Genomic DNA, 16,626 nt, shown 5'->3' with positions numbered 1-16,626 from the left:
AGCTGGATGGGAAGAAATTTTCCAACTGTGAGAGCTGTGGCGAGTGGCAAACGCAATAGCAAAACAGGAAGGTTTAACCGAACAAGATGGGAATATCGAGTGATAACAAAAACACAACACCAAAGGTTCTTTTCAGAACCATCAACATATTCATAAAGAGTAAACAGTAAACTGATCCATTTTTCAGGTAGATTTTCAGGTTCACGTAGGAGAAGAAAATAAAACAACATATTTAAAATATATCTTTAACAAAAGCTGTCCCCTTTGTATAGTCCTACGTCACTCCGGTTATGTCCCCGACATTACCCACCCGTCTTTTTTTTGGAATCCAATCTTCTGCAAATGGTTCCAAACGGTTTTATGGTCTATACCCAGTTCCTGGCCAATCGAGCGAGTGCTCACATGCCGGTCTACTTGGATGATTTCAACGATTTTATCGGTTTCCACGACGATTGACCTTCCAGTACGGGGTGTATCTTCGACAGCCACTACACCAAAACGAAATCGATCAAACCAACGCTGTGCTATGCGAATCGTTACAGTATCGGGTCCATAAACTACACGAATTTTTTCGGCCGCCTTCGTTGCAGTTTTACCTCGCAGGTAGTAAAAACCTGAGAGAGGAGCCAGCTCGCGTTTGTTTTGATCACCCTTATGTCAGCGCGAACCAGTCACGGTGAACCAAGAGGAAGTATTGAAATATGCAGAAAATTTTAACATGACATTTTTTTGCAAGACATTTTATGTGAAAATAATGTTGACGTCGGACTACATCTTTCATTTCTGTACTGGGGTGTAAGTTCAAAGCTTCGAGAACGAGAGAGACATTAGACATTAGAGAAACAGGATTTTAAGCGTTAATACCGGTTAAGAGAAATCATATGATAACCGCTTCATTCGAAAGATAAAATTTCTACGCGTTATATGTTTGCTACTTATTGATCCAAAAACTTATTTCAATAGTCCAAAAATTGCTTTGAAAGCAAGCTATTGAAATCACAAAAATCTGCATATAAGTAGGTGCCAGCTCGAGAATCCACTCAATTATTATTGTACAGCGGAAGGATCATATTATCGCTGCTCAAGATTGATATGGCGAAGCTAATTATATCACACAAATGGGGAGAAAGAATCTTGACCCATTTAGTTTTGTGGACGAGACTGATTGGTTCACCTTCACTATCGGTCAATTCGATTGGACCTGCAGTGATACTACTGCCTTGATTAGTGACCTGCATGCCAAATTTGAAATTTGCAAATGAATGGCCCACCAGCGATGAGCAAGAAAAGGCAAAGACGCCGAGAGACTGGTAGTATAAGTTTCATCTTCATCCGAATCGTAATCACAACCTATTAAAAATGCAGACACAGTTGATACTGCATCCTTTTTAGTCAACCTATTATTATTTCCATCGGAAACTTTGTTGTTGACTCAATGCTCAATGTTCACTGTTTTCATTGGGAGATTAGCACTTATTTTATATATTCCACAAATGCTGCATGTTCACATTGCATCGGAGAGTATCCAATCATCGCCCACATTGCAAAAATTGATTCACTGAGGTTGCAGCAATAAATCAACCTGGAACAAATGAAATTATATATTGGGGTGAGATTTTTTGCTCCCGCCACATCGTTTCACCTGGCACCTTATGTTCACTGTATCGAATCAAATGAAATTGCACCGGATCACAAAAGGCAAACACTAATAGAAACTGCCCAATCAAAACTCGAAAAGATGGGTAATGTCGGGGACATAAGTGGAGGGACGTAGGATTACGCCAAAGGTTGCCAAAAATATAAATATTGTTTTATTTTCATTCGTTAGAATTTAGGTCAAGTTATTCCACTTCAGAAAAACAAGCTCTTAATACGTAGTTCATTGTTCGGCTTCTTAATCATATTTATATACAGTGCAGATGTAATGTAGACAAACTAAATGCACAAACCATTATCAAAGCAGTGGAGCAATAAAACTTCCGAATTAACTCTCAGCCTCAACATTTGCATGTTGAATGTTTGGTGTCTAGAGTAACCCTGAAACACTGAACTCGTTGAATATCAAATAAGTTTTTCAGTATGATTACAGCAGAACTTCATCTCAAATGCTCTCAAAAACATCATTCTCATCATTCTCAAATAAATAATCCACAAATTTATGTGTTACTCCCCATGTATTCCTGTTAGACATAGTCCTACGTCAAAAATAAAATCGTGGATAAAAACGCACAAATGTACTCACAAACAGAGATTCACGTCAAGTTTGAACACTTTTTTCATAAATAAATGACAACAACTTGCTTGATTGAAATTGTTCGATTAGCATTTTCTTGATGAGAAAGCGTAAAAAGAATAAGAAGAAAACAAACTATCTGTCATTCAGCTGGCTCCTCTCTCTCAGGTTAAAACGTAAAATATGGCGAATTTCTTGCTTGGTGGACTCCATCTCCACTGTCACTTGTAGCACAGATTGTTGTCTTCAAATAGCCGTATAGTATGACCCGATGCGATAAGTACAACACAAGATATGTTTAAGTGTTGCCATACATTGACAATATACGACATTTCTTTTTCCCCAACCAAATATTTGCTGGGAATAGGTTATTATCATACATTTTCTTACAAACCAGAAAAATCGATGCAATTGGAAGGAGTGCCTTCATGGTTCAACCGCGTGGTTAAGAGTTGCAATTAGTACAGAGAGAAACACAAACCTAATTCAATTCAGCAGAAAATTAATGCCATACATCTTTTGCGTCAATGCGGGTTAATCAATCATTTTGTTCACACGGATAAACCATGGAAACACATTCCACGCCCCAATGCTGGTTCCTTGTTGGGACCTAGTTTCTTCTTGACCAATATAAGAAACATCTCTTATTTTACAAGCTCCCATTCATGTATATAAAGAATTGATTTAATTTGAACTAACGATGATATAATTGACTCTGAGGCTACTCCGAAAGTGAAATCGAAGGAAAATATGTCGTTCTAAATGAATTGCAATAATTTGAAAATATAGTGACTATGCAAATCTAACATTCGGTTCTATTCTTTCGTTTCAGGCGCTGGCGAATCTGGGAAGAGCACAATCGTTAAACAGATGAAGTGAGTATGAAGAATTTCTTCGATTGAAGAAAAAGTTCTATGGCAATTTTTGTATTGATAAATCAGTTTGGTAAATTCTCATTCCAGTGTTAAATTTCATTGGGTTTAGAATTAAGGTCCTCATTCTTTTATTCTCGCGCTATCAATGATTGTGGAGAATCCTGCTGTTTCATTCTCATTAATCGTATTCAATGATGAATTTTTAGTGCAGAATGGTTTTTTGCTCGGTATAATGTACTTCAGGAATGATGCAAACAGTGAAACTGTGATGAACTGCTAAACTGACAGAAAAAAGTGTGATAAAGAACTATTCTCAAACTTCAAGCATAGCCATTTATAATATCTGCGCTTGTATTAACTCAAACGGGACACGCGATTCCATCATATTTTCCGCTCAGTACTTTCCATTTGCGAGTATGACAGGGCTTCAACGCCAAATGCAATATAGTACAGTACAGTTTAGCCATAAGATATTATCGATTTGGGTGCGGACTTTCGTTACCCCCTCTGAGCGGGAAAATTATGCAGTAATGGCACGAAGGGCTCATATATCAGATTATGACACTGTTCTGTTACACGCGGAGCGGTACACAGTTCCATCGGAATCGGGTGATGATACTTTGGGCATTCATTGCAAACTTATGGCTATTTATAGTTCGAAGGTCCGCATATAGGAACTCAATGGGAATGTGAATCGTTCAAAAAATTCAAAATAATTTGATGAATGTGGCGATAGTAAGACCACAACTGCGATGTTTCATGTTTGCCAATGTTTGATTCTACCCTCAAATGTCTCCTAGAACTTCAATCTTAAATAACCATTAGTGCCTCCACAGTTTTTTTGCTGATTTCCGCGAAAAATACCGCATGCAAAATTTCAGCTCTATCGGACTGCATTTACTAATGTCGCAAGGACTTCAAAGTTTGAGTTTTTTTTTTAAATTTGAAATTACCCAAGAAATTAAATTAAACCGGGGTTTTCATTTTTTATGCTAAATGCAAATTGGACAAGACGTCGAGATTTACTGTGATCGCAATAACAAAAAAGCAAAAATCGACTTTTGAAACTTTTGGAAAAACGATCAAATGCCAAAATGTCATTTTTTTTTCGAAATAACAGTAAATCTCGAGGTTTCATGCAATTTTGAGACATTTGGCATCAAACTTTTTTTTGAAAGCCCCGATTTCTTGTACTTTCCCATTGAGTGATTTTTCAGCTTTCAAAAAATTCAAACTCTCAAGTCTTTGTAACAATAGTAAATCCCATGAGGCCTCATTAAGCCGAAATTTTGCATAGGGTATTTTTTCGTGGGAATCAACATTTTGCAAGAAGTCCGAAATTTCTAAGGTCACTTTTTCTCATACATTCTTTGGCACTGTAATGTACCCTCAAACTAGTATTGGCAGAAAAGATACCTTTTATTGTGTAACAGCGTGAAATGCACAAATTGAAGCACCTGTGTTTCAAGAATGTTAAAACGTTTTTATGTGTGTAGCAAACTTCTCATTCCCTCAGATTAAATGCCAGTTGATGCCAAACGATTCCAAGCAGGGATTGAACCAAAGTCGGCTGGCTTGTAAGGCTATTCCGCACAACCACTGATGCCGTTATACCAATGCACAATGGTCCAGGAGATGCATTTAAGTGGAAATTAGCATTTAGCGCTCGACAGTTATTCTCTAGACAAAAACTGTCTTCGACAAAGTTGTTACACATAATAGAGCGCTTATTTATATGAGATCGAAAGTAGGGTGACCATAATTGTCGATGAAATAAAAAAATTAACTTTTTTATCTTTATATATAACATCTTTGTAGAACAAAGTTTTTTTCTATCTCTTGAAATAACCAATATAGCGCCTTTCTTCTAAGTTGCCTTAGGGTCACCATGAAAAAAACTGTTTTTTTTGCTCTAACTTTTATATTTCAAATTCTACGTACAAACTTTCTTCGAAAGACTTTTAGGTCTTACTAATACAAACATTTTGCGACGCAGAACTTGTCAATATCTCAACTTTATTCAAAGTTATTGATATTTTTTCCCAAAAAATACGCTCTCTACAATTGTTTGTCATTCTTTCTGGGGCAAACATAAACAAAATTTATTGGCGGTATTTGAAAGAGCATAGTTCACTCTACATTATGTGTGATTTTCAAAACTATGTTATTTTTCGTATTTGAGTAGATTAAAATTGAAATCGTGAGTTTTTGGGTAAAAACCATCAATAACGTTGAGTAGAATTAAGATATTGACGAGTTCTGCATCGCAAAATGTTGGTCTTGATCAGTTCTATAGTCGTGCGAAGACAGATTTGATGTATAATTTGAAATATAAAAGTTAGAGCAAAAAACCCCGCTTTTTCATGGTCACCCTAATACAAATTAGAAAAAGAGCAATAAATCGATTATATTAAAAGATGAAAAAAAGCTTTGTTCTACAAAGTTGTTTAAAATAATTGGGGCTACAACATTGTCGAACTATGTTTATCTCTTTCTATAAAAATAAGAAAGTTTGATTTTTTATTTCATCGACAATTTTGGTCACCCTATTTTTCATAAGATAAAATTGAGCGCTTTATTATATGTAACAACTTTGTCGAAGACAGTTTTTGTCTAAAGAACAAATATCTCCCACAAAGTTGTTTTTTAACTTAATTGCATTAGGGTAACCATGAAAAAACCGGTTTTTTACTCTAACTTTTATATTTCAAATTCAACATCAAAATTGTCTTCGTACCACTTTTAGAGCTTCTCAATACCAACATTTTGCGATACATAATTCGTCAATATCTTAATCATGCTCAATGTTATTAATGGGTTTTCACCCAAAAACTCATGATTTAAATTTTAATTTACTCAAATACAAAAAAATATATCTTTGAAAATCACATATTATAAAGAGTGAAATTTGTTCTTTCAAATTCCGTCAACAATTTTTTTTTCTATGTTTTCTATGTTTGGACAATTATGGTCACCCTATTTTTGATAACATAAAAATGAGCGCTCTATTATGTGTAACAACTTTGTTTGTCTTTGCCTAGAGAATAACCGTCGAGATATAAATGCCAATTTCCACTAAAATGCATCTTCTGAACCATTGTGCAATGTACGAGAATATTAAACAACATTCTGAAATGAAATTGAATCCTTCAAGTATACATGGAAAGTGTTTCTGAGAGTAAAACGGAGAGTGTAAATAACTGTATTTCAACGTGAAACCTTCGATAAGTGCTCATTTGCAAAGTGTCTCTTATTTCACTCTCTTATATATACTCTATTGGATATAACAATCAAGCGAGAGGCGAGTTTGTGTATAATAACTCGCCTCTCGCTTGAGTGAATACATTGTCAGTATGAGTGGATAGCACTTTCAATTATACTTTAAAGCTCTTTTAAAGGAATATTTCAAAAAATGTGGTAACTGTTTGTTTTGCGTGGTGAAGCGTACTGATTAAGGATCATCATTATGACTTTGCATTGCGGCACAAGTCGTGGCACACCAAAACTAGCTCAAATCGCATTCACCGAACATACCACGAGCCAGAAAAACAGGGATTTTAAAGTATTTATTATGCCATGTTAGATAGAGACGAATGTTCGGACCCGAATATTGTTTATTAACACGTTGAGCCCCACACTGTTCGTAATGCCCTCTCCATTCAGCCCGCATAAAGAGCGCTTGCGCAGTATTCAATTTTCTGTATCTTCAGAGACCCCCATTAAACCGTTTATGTAGGAAGCCAAATGACCAAACATTCCCTATATAAGATTCAAATCTATCCCGTTTGGTTCATTGTTAGTTTTACTACTATTTACTATTTCTAGACAGGCCTTCCTGTACAAATTTTCGATTCTTGTCACCAATTCTTGAAGAATGACTATGTACTTTGTTGTTAAGGGTCTTTAAACTTTTCGGTTCATTCGCATTAAAGGCTACCTATGTACTGTATTCAGGAATTGCCTCCAGTTCACCCCGCGAATTCGTTTGTATGTCTTCATTGCTGTTAAAACGGGTCCCACGAAGCGGTAACGTGAGTTTCGGAAATAGGAAAAAGCCACACCTATGTCTGCGATGCAAATGCGATGAAACTTTTGTATAAAATTGAACTCTTTGGCACTAGTGGCACTGCTACGAATTTTCTCATGTCCAAAACATCGACCAAAATACGACGAATGATCTCGTGAGAGATATTTAATTCCCGGGTTAGCTCTCTCAAACTTAAATAATGATTTTCGGGTACCATTCCTTTTACTTTGTCGATGTTTTCATCACTTGAAGAGATGGATGTTCAGAAACTCTCTTTTGGGATAGCCCCACAAAAGAAATATTTGGCTGAAAAATTGTTTCCATAAAGTACATTACAAAGTTATAATAGGAATTGTAAATTTAGAAAATGGAATTGATATTTGTAAATCTCTGTAAATTCCTGAATGTGTGCTCCATTTCCGATTGAATGTGGTTCAGTGAGGATGATTCGAACGTTGACCGAACGTACCATTTTAAACGGGACAGTACCGTTTTTTCGACCCTTTTTGATTGTCCCGTCTTTTTATCAACTTGTACCGTATATTGAGTATAAATCAAACATATTTTTTTTTCTTTGACATTATTTGCAATAACACAGTGCTTAAAAAATTTAACTTTTCTGAGTTCTATCTATGATATTTCATTGGCTTCGGCAAACATCTGGATGTCCTTGAGTTTGAGCCCTTTTTCACCCTAAATAAAATTGATACGTTTTGAACTTTTTGAAATCTGATTTTTCTACGGTTTTAGGTCGCCATTTTTTCTAGAAGCAAGATACAATAAGACTGAAAAGGGTACCAGTCATATATTTTAAAAAAGGCATTGCTACAAATAGAAGAAGAAATTTTTTTCTAGAAGCAAGATACAATAAGACTGAAAAGGGTACCAGTCATATATTTTAAAAAAGGCATTGCTACAAATAGACTCGGATTCGGCCAAGAATTGTACCTAAAACAATACTTTCAGCATGATTTCCCAAATTCTTTCCAGATACCTTCGGAGGCCTTTAGAAAGATGGTGAGCAGAACCAGTGGATAGCAATGATTACATTGCAACGTTTGGTTTTGAGCCAAACATAAAGAAAAAATCATTAAAAGCCAATGGGATAAAAAAACCAATTTGAATTTGTATTTAAATTTTACTTATTGTTTTCGCAGAAATTTTACACAGCTGTCATCGACATAAAATTCATTGTTTGGCAATCAATATTGAAAAGCTTCGCTGTGAAAGTCTACACCCAAACTAGCGTTGGCAGAAAACATTTCATCTTTGGCAGAAATGATGCCGTTTAGTGTGCTGGAGAGTAAAATGCGCAAATAATGAGCTGTTTTAAAAGCTTAAAAATGGTTTGTATGTATGCGTGCAGACACCTCTTTTTGTTTTCTTTTCTCATTTCATTTGGGACTGTACCAAAAAAAAGTCCATACGACGTCAATGAGAATCGAACCAAGGCCGGCTGGAATGCAAAGCTATTTTACACGACACGCTATCAACATGGCTAATGATGCTTCAGCAGTTGTTCAGCAAATACGTGATAATATTGCACCTGATTATAAAATGAAGTTGGGATGTGTTTTCTAAGAGTAAAAAAGGAGCGCATGAAGGAGAACAATATCTATCTCGGTCTGGACCGTGTTTGTGGCAAAGTATGCGGAAAGCTTATTTGTCTTTTGTTTCACTTGCTCGTATTAACCTTATATTGCTATACAAATGCTTACCAGTATTTGTGAGTCATGACATTTTCTGTTATGTTATGTCTCATTTGATGTCATAAATCGGGATGACAAAACATGAGCTAAAAATCAATTTTTGGTGTACAAACATTTTCATATCTACATGGTTCGTGTAGAACAATTGAAAGTTGAACAGTAAACAGTATGATAAATTACTTGATGTAACACATGCTTTGTTTCTCTTGGATCTTTTATCGAGAGGAGCATTTTTTATTTAGCTATTTTCTTCCAAAAAAGAAATGTCCTGCGCGATTAATTCGAAACCCCATGTCTTAAAACTATGGTTGCTTTTCACCAGAGATACCAGTTGGTGGCCTTTCGAAAATTTATTGTTGAAAAAGTTGAAAAAGACGATGCATTTGCCACTGCATTTTCTATTATTTCTGATGATTTCATTGAGTGTTCTTAAGTCTAGTTAATTCAAACTAAATACAGAGAGCTCACTTTCTTAAAGCCCATGAAAAATTTCTACGACATGGTGTTGGATCATATTGAAAAATGGAATACTAGCTTAGGAGAAACACTATAGTATAAATGGGTTGCATTAAAGCCCATTCCTGAATGAACAGAGATTCAAAGTAGCACATTAAAAAACACGAATTGAGATAGTTTATGGTTATATATTTTTAACCATATTGTTTGATTAGTGGACAATGATCAGAGGAATTATAATTAAAGAGATAAAAAGTTGGAACGAAGAATCTGTGTTAATTGCAAATCGTTGGGTGCGAGTATTTTCAGAAATGAGAAACAAATTTCCAAAGTGTAAGGAATTCGTGAAGCTTCTAATTATATTTTGTGTCTACCTGGTAGTACCGAGCTAGTTGAAAGGATTTTTGTTCGATGAACATTATGTGGGCAACGAAAAATTGCGAGTTGATGTTGGATGTACTGACAGCTAAGATATTTGTGAAACAAAACCTTGATCTGGAATGTGACAATTTATATGATAAAATTTCTAAAAAAAAACCTGATCTGCTGCGGAATGTTTTTTTTCGATTACGTGTCTCGTTTTTATTCCTAAACTATTTGGTCATAAACAAAAACGGGTCTAAGAAAAGGTTCTGCCAGTCCTCGTTTGGATAATCGTGCACTCAAACTAGCGTTGTTAGAAAGGCTGCCTTTTTTGTGTTAAAGCGTCAAATGCACAAATGAAAGCACAAGAGTATTAAATGATTGTATGTCTTCAATCATTTAACACCCGGGGTCTTCGTAGCCACATTGGTTGCGCGTTCACTTAGTAAGGCGATCGATCGTGAGTTCAAAACTCAGGGCCCTCATTGACCATCTTTGTGTTGTTACAGAATAACTACGTCCACGCAACAATCATCAGCGATGGAGATCGATCCACGATCGAAATAAGATCGATTCATTCATACGACTGCTCTGCTCTGCAAGAAACATCGGACTACTGTTCTATTAATAACTCAACAATGATCATATCAACTGTCTCCGCTATCCGGTGGTCTAACTGGATAATGGAAGAACAGAAGCAATACTCTTACACCTAAAAGGCGACTGTGTAAATGTACCATATGCAATGGTATAGAAGGGAATACTCTTACGCCGAAAAGTGGCAACTGTGTAATGTTCTATTTATAGATAAGATAAACATGTGACATGTACACGATTAAAATTCGACTCTGTTACAGTTAAATGCTAATGAGTCTAAAATAAACAAATGAAATAAGAAAAATGATTGTATGTATGAAGTAGACCTCAATTCTCTCAGGCTGAATGTCAGCTTGGAATTTTTTTCCCAAAAAATCAAAAACGATACCAAGCGGGGATCTGAAGTACATTTCTTCAAATCAGTTTTCTTCTTGTGGGTCCCGTTAAAAATTTGGTTGAAAATATCTCATAATTTTTGTTCGGAGCAAAACTCTGGTGCGAACTTTTACCCCACAGCCACTGCGCACCTTTGCCTCACAAGCAATCTTTGAACTAATCGAATTTTTAAAAAAGCTCTTGAACTTTTTCCCAAAAACGAATACGCACTATCATCTACTATAGAATGAAGGTTTCCTTGACAGTGTAGTTTCGAATTTCCAGTTATTTTAGGTAAGTTAATCATCATCTCCAAAACTGAAAAAATAGATCAAAACATCGCAAAACTCTTTTTATCTCATAACTTTTTGCCACTTTCATGAAATTTATCTTGTTTATACAGGGTGGGCCATTTAAAGTGGAAGGATTTGTTTTTGCAATAGCAAAGTAAAGAAGTGGAATTTTAAATTTTTTTTTTGAAATTCATTTATTTTGGTCCAAGGAGATTTGTTCTAACTACTTTTTGATTATGATATCTCGTAAATGACCGCCTCTGGCCTTGACCGCAAAATGTGCCCTTTTTTCGGCATTTTCCATCACTTTGCCCAATGTTTCGGCCGATATGGCAGCAATTTCTTGTCGGATATTGTCTTTCAGCGCAGCCAGGGTCCTTGGTTTACCAGTGTATACCTTGGATTTTAAATATCCCCATAAAAAAAAGTCAGGAGGCGTCAAATCAGGTGATCTCGGTGGCCAGTCATAATCGCCGTTTTTCGATATTAATCTTCCGGAGAACATTTCGCGCAATAATTTGGTCGTGGCAGCCGCTGTATGGCATGTAGCGCCGTCCTGTTGGAACCAGTAATTGTCCAATTCATTTTCACGAACAAATGGCAATAAAAAATCGGTTATCATTGTCCGATAACGCTCCCCATTCACGGTTACCGTTGCTCCATTTCCGTTTTCAAAGAAGTACGGGCCGATGACTTTATCGGCATAAATGCCACACCACACAGTAACTTTTTGGTCGTAAAGAGGTTGCGTTTCGATGAATTGAGGGTTTTCAGTAGCATAAAACCGACAATTTTGTTTATTCACTCCTCCATTCAAGTTGAAATGCGCCTCATCAGACATTATGATTTTTTGCCAAAAGCCACAATTGAGAAGTTATTTTGAATGTACAGCTGAACAATTTCAGCACGTTGTTTAGGTGTGTATTGTTCCATGGTTAAAATTGTACTGAAATTCCAACGCGGTATGACATTTGTTAATCTGACATCTCTGTCAAAAGTTATGGGGTTGCCAGATGCTTCCACTTTAAATGGCCCACCCTGTATGTGTGAGCTGCTGGTGTAATAATGTATCAAACGAATACACTGTTGTCGAAATTTTAGGTTCGTTAGCTTGTTCGTTAGATGTTTGGATCAGCATACCTATAAGAATCAGAAGCAACATTTCGGTTGGCTCGTCACTTTTTACTTCCATTTTTGGAAGAATGTCGGGAGTGAGAAATGAACTCGTGATCTCTGCGTGAGAGGTATGAATGTTGCCAATATGCCAGATCGCCTCCACAGGAATCACATGTTTTAAAGGATTATAAAATACACCTTCTATTTGTGTCAATGCGCCCCTCATTCGAGCTAACTTTTAATCGATCACCAGATGATTATTCCGCACGTATTCAGACCTTTTCTGGATTATAACACTTACAAATATTGTAAACATCATGCGTGCACACCATTTGTATCAGATTTACATTAAATTAACGCATTTTGATGAACTCAATTCTGATCATGAGTTGTCCAATTCAATGATGTTATTTTGTCCACATGATTTCTATGGCAACCGCTTGGCGCGCTGTAGTTCGTTTGTTGTGTCCTTCGCGCATAGCAGAAATAAAATTTCTCTGTGTTGAGTGTGTTGAGGTGAACACTTTTAAAATGACCAAGAAAAGGTAATATTCTGAAGAAAGCCTAAATTATGAATGGATCAATATGATGACAGTAAACTCAAGCAATTATAGATGCAACATCTACTTGTGAATTCGGATGTTTTCATTCAAAAATGTTGATTTCTTAAACCGGACAAACCATGATCATTTTTTGGGCAAACCATGACCAGAGGTAGTCTAACCATGATCATAATCCTCTTTAAGGAAAATCGTTAAAAAACAAAAAAAAAATAATTTCAACAGTTTATGGTAGTATTAGCAACTAGAGACATGGGGCTTTTGAACAAACCCAAACTCGTATCGATTATGAGTGATTTTAATGAAGAAAAAATCGATTTGCATTTACTAGTAGGCTAAAACACCCCAAATCGGACAAACCAAGATAATTTACCTAATAATGGACGTCGAAACATACATGAAATTCGACTATAAGTCCATCCCAGGGCCACAGTATTATAAGGTGATAGAAGGACAACTATTAGACCAGTCCAAAACATCCATTCTGGTCGAAAAGTTCGTTAAAAGGGCTATGATCTGGCAAGATATTTGTGGCTGCGGAATTTGTTCGTTGAACATCAATTGTTCTCGTTAAAGCTGGGGAACATTTTAGATGATTGCACTTTTTTCGAGCTTCAATCTTGTGTTATTTGATATAAAAGTTTTCATGAAGCAACAGGTGCAAACTCTGAAATGGATAGTCCCTATGGAAAACAACGTATCAGAATTGATCAAGGTGTTGTTTTCCTCCAATCCGTACCATCAACTACTCCTTTGCCACTCTTACCAGTGTTTCTCCATATCCAGTGAGTGTACAATATTCCCACACTCAACTCATTTCCTTTTTATCGTTGATTCCCATCCCTGGAAGAGTACACTCAGTATGACTATCGGGCAGAAAAAAATGATTTTGCAGTTATGCTTTTCACTCGGTGTTACAATCAACAGACCAACCGTCTCTCAGAGCATAGGAGTAAGTGGAGGTGATCTATTGAGTACACAGGTGAAAAGGCTTTTGTCTGTCTAGTGGAAAAGCGCTTTTGTTATTTGTTCTTATACTGTTTCTTCTTTGTTGTATGGCCATCACAAAGAACCACTGGTACAATCATTGCTATTGTTGTTCGGCTTCGCTCAGATGGGTTTTTCGAGCCCTGTTTTGGGTGCATCCATTTTAATCATTTTAAAATTATTTAACCCGATTTAATTCTCTGATGAGCTGTATTTTCTCAAACACCGGAATCATTTAAAGGTACATAATGTAGAGACCCAAGCAGAAGATTGATTTCCTTTGTCGGGTGCTTGCATAGTTCACTACACTTTGTTACCGCATAGTCAGTTGTCCTTGTTCTGATTAGCGAGCTGTTGCTTTTTGCTTGTGTTGCCTCCTGCATGACACCATGTCATCCTATCGTTGTTTATAAAAAAATTCAATGGTGATTGGTTTGATGGTTTTATTTCTGTATCACAGATGAAAAAAAAAAGAATGGCATGATCGATATATCAACTGTTACATTGTATGTAATATTTTCTATCAGGGATACTTCGGGGGATATGAAACGGGAGGATGTTTTACACCCCCCGATATGATTGAATGGAGTGGAGTTTATATGTAGTTTGGTAACAACAGAGGAATGCAACACAGGATATATTTCTTCGATGCTCTGATTATTTCTGCATATTATTAACAAAAAAAAAGTTGTTATCATGTATTGCAAAATAAAACAATGCTTTTCATTGTTGAATTCACTCTACTAGGAAACATGTTCATTATTCTCAGTGTACAGTAATCGTTCGCTAACTGGTCCTGGTTTAACTGGTCTGCTTTTTAACTGGGTGAACGTTAACTGGTCCTTGAACCAGTTAAAAAGCAGAATTTCGTAAACAATCGACGCCATATTAAAATAGAAGATTTGGTATGAGGGGCATTCGAATGTAACTTGAAATGTTAAGGAATTTTCGCACAACAAAAACATTGATTAAAATTATTAAATTAAAAAATAATTTCCTCAAATTATATTTCATACCTGTTATCGCACTCAATGCGAAACTTCCACTGGAAACCATTTGTTTATTCAATTTCATGATCAACGCGAATCAAACAATTCATAGTAGAAGGGACTTCTGATTCTGATCCTAGCACATTAAATTATTGACTCATAACTATAATATTGACGATTATCTCGATTCTTAAATGTATGGTTTTCATTTCTATACTACTGGACCTTCTTATAACATCTTAAATTTTATATCATATACAATACACAATATGCAACCATCAGATCAGCATATCATTAAAAATATCTCTTCTATTTATTTCATTTCAGAATTATTCACGAAAGTGGCTTCACGTCAGAGGATTTCAAACAGTATCGACCGGTAGTGTACAGTAACACCATCCAATCTCTAGTAGCAATATTACGAGCTATGCCAAATCTTAGCATCGCATTTGGAAATAATGAACGAGAGGTAAGTCGCTGCTTATTTGATCCTGTCTTATAGTAGTTTACTTTTTATGTTGATAATTATCGGTTCCGTGATTTGTCAAACCACAAAGCTCATTTGAGTCCACTGAAACAACTAATTCATTGGAAAGAATGGCAAGAGTTGGTGGAATTATTTAATACTGAAGCTGACACATCGTAAACCTTCCCAGTGTCCCACATCAATTTGCATCACGGAAAAAACGCTGTAGTAAATTAGATCGTTGACCGATCCTTTTCAAATTTTCATACAATAAAATATAACCCATTTGTACGCTTTTGGCATATTTATTTCATTCAACTTCAATACCATAGCCGTATACTCGCGCCTTACGCTTAACTCCACTCATTAGGTTCTGTAAAATATCTGGCTGCAGCTTCTTCTGTACGGAAACCCACCCTGCTTCATGTAGGTCAGTATTTTTTTTTAGCCGATGCAAGGGAGGGGGGGGATGTTGTGGATTCATGTCCTTGGGTACGAAAGTTACCCTCTTGGCTTCGTACCACTCCTGGACATCCTTTGAATAGAGCCATAAAGCTAGGTCCGGCCAGAAGATCGTAGGGCCCTCGGGTTGCTTCAACAGAGGAAGCAGGCGCTTCTGTAGACACTCCTTGAGGTAGATCTGCCCGTTTAAGTCCCGGTTGTCACGAACAGCGCACTCCATTGGCCACATGGGTAGATCGCTTGCCAAATCATGTATTTTTTGGCAAACTTTAAAAATTTCTGCTTCCTTCCTTCCTCCGGAACACCACTTGCGCTGGACGGTGAAGAACAGTAGCCCCAGAAGCTCCCGGAAGTTCGCCTTGGCGTAAGTCTCATCATCCATTATGAGACAATGAGGCCTCGTCAGTATCAGGGTGTACAGTTTCCGGGCCGGTGACTTTCCCATCGTATTTTGCCTTTCGTCACGATTTGTAGACTTCTGCATTTTGTTGGTATGCAGTCCCTCCCGGTCCTTGGCTCTCTGAACGAAAGCCTAGGACAGATTCAACTTTTTAGCCACATCCCTGACCGAAGCATTGGGATTCCGCTTAAACGCTTTCATGAAACGCTTGTGATCTTGATCACTAATAGAACATCCATTCTGACTGCATTTCTCTTTGCGTTCAATGCTCAGATTTTCGAAGTAACGTTTAATCACACGAATCACCGTTGACTGGATGACCCGAATTGTTTTCCGATGTCCCGATGAGAGAGTTGAAAATTTTTCAGGTGCTTGCCCAAAATCAATTCGCGACGTTGCTTTTCGGGTGACGCAAAATTTTCTAATTTTGAAAAAATTGACATTGATAAAAATACAGTGTAAAAAATACACTATAAACTACTTCTACCCCAATTTTCGAGAGAAAATACCCAATATTTAATTTTCTACAGCGTTTTTTTTCGTGATGTAATTTGATGTGGGACACCCTTCAAGTCCATTGAAGCAGCCAATTCATAGGAAGAACAAAGGAAGGTTCCAGGAATATATCCTAGTCGATTTCGACATATATAAAACGATATATATATATATAAACTGAGCTTAGACGTATGTTAAACAACAGACAAACTAATGATTTTGT

The 16,626-nt window shown here is 36.5% G+C and overlaps 1 protein-coding gene across 9 annotated transcripts in view; it reads left to right on the top strand.

The window, feature by feature from the left end:
• LOC129771109 (G protein alpha o subunit) overlaps nt 1-16,626 on the top strand; it is a 158,099-nt gene that overhangs the window by 53,369 nt on the left and 88,104 nt on the right. For all 9 annotated transcript variants that reach the window (XM_055774451.1, XM_055774450.1, XM_055774449.1 and 6 more), the window contains exons 3-4: nt 3,066-3,108; nt 14,908-15,049. In XM_055774451.1, the coding sequence (XP_055630426.1) occupies nt 3,066-3,108; nt 14,908-15,049 (185 nt within the window). The remainder of the gene's footprint in view (nt 1-3,065; nt 3,109-14,907; nt 15,050-16,626) is intronic.

The sequence above is a fragment of the Toxorhynchites rutilus genome, chromosome 2 (genome assembly GCF_029784135.1).
Source record: "Toxorhynchites rutilus septentrionalis strain SRP chromosome 2, ASM2978413v1, whole genome shotgun sequence".
NCBI lineage: Eukaryota > Metazoa > Arthropoda > Insecta > Diptera > Culicidae > Toxorhynchites > Toxorhynchites rutilus.
This window is presented reverse-complemented; position numbering and strand designations above follow the sequence as displayed.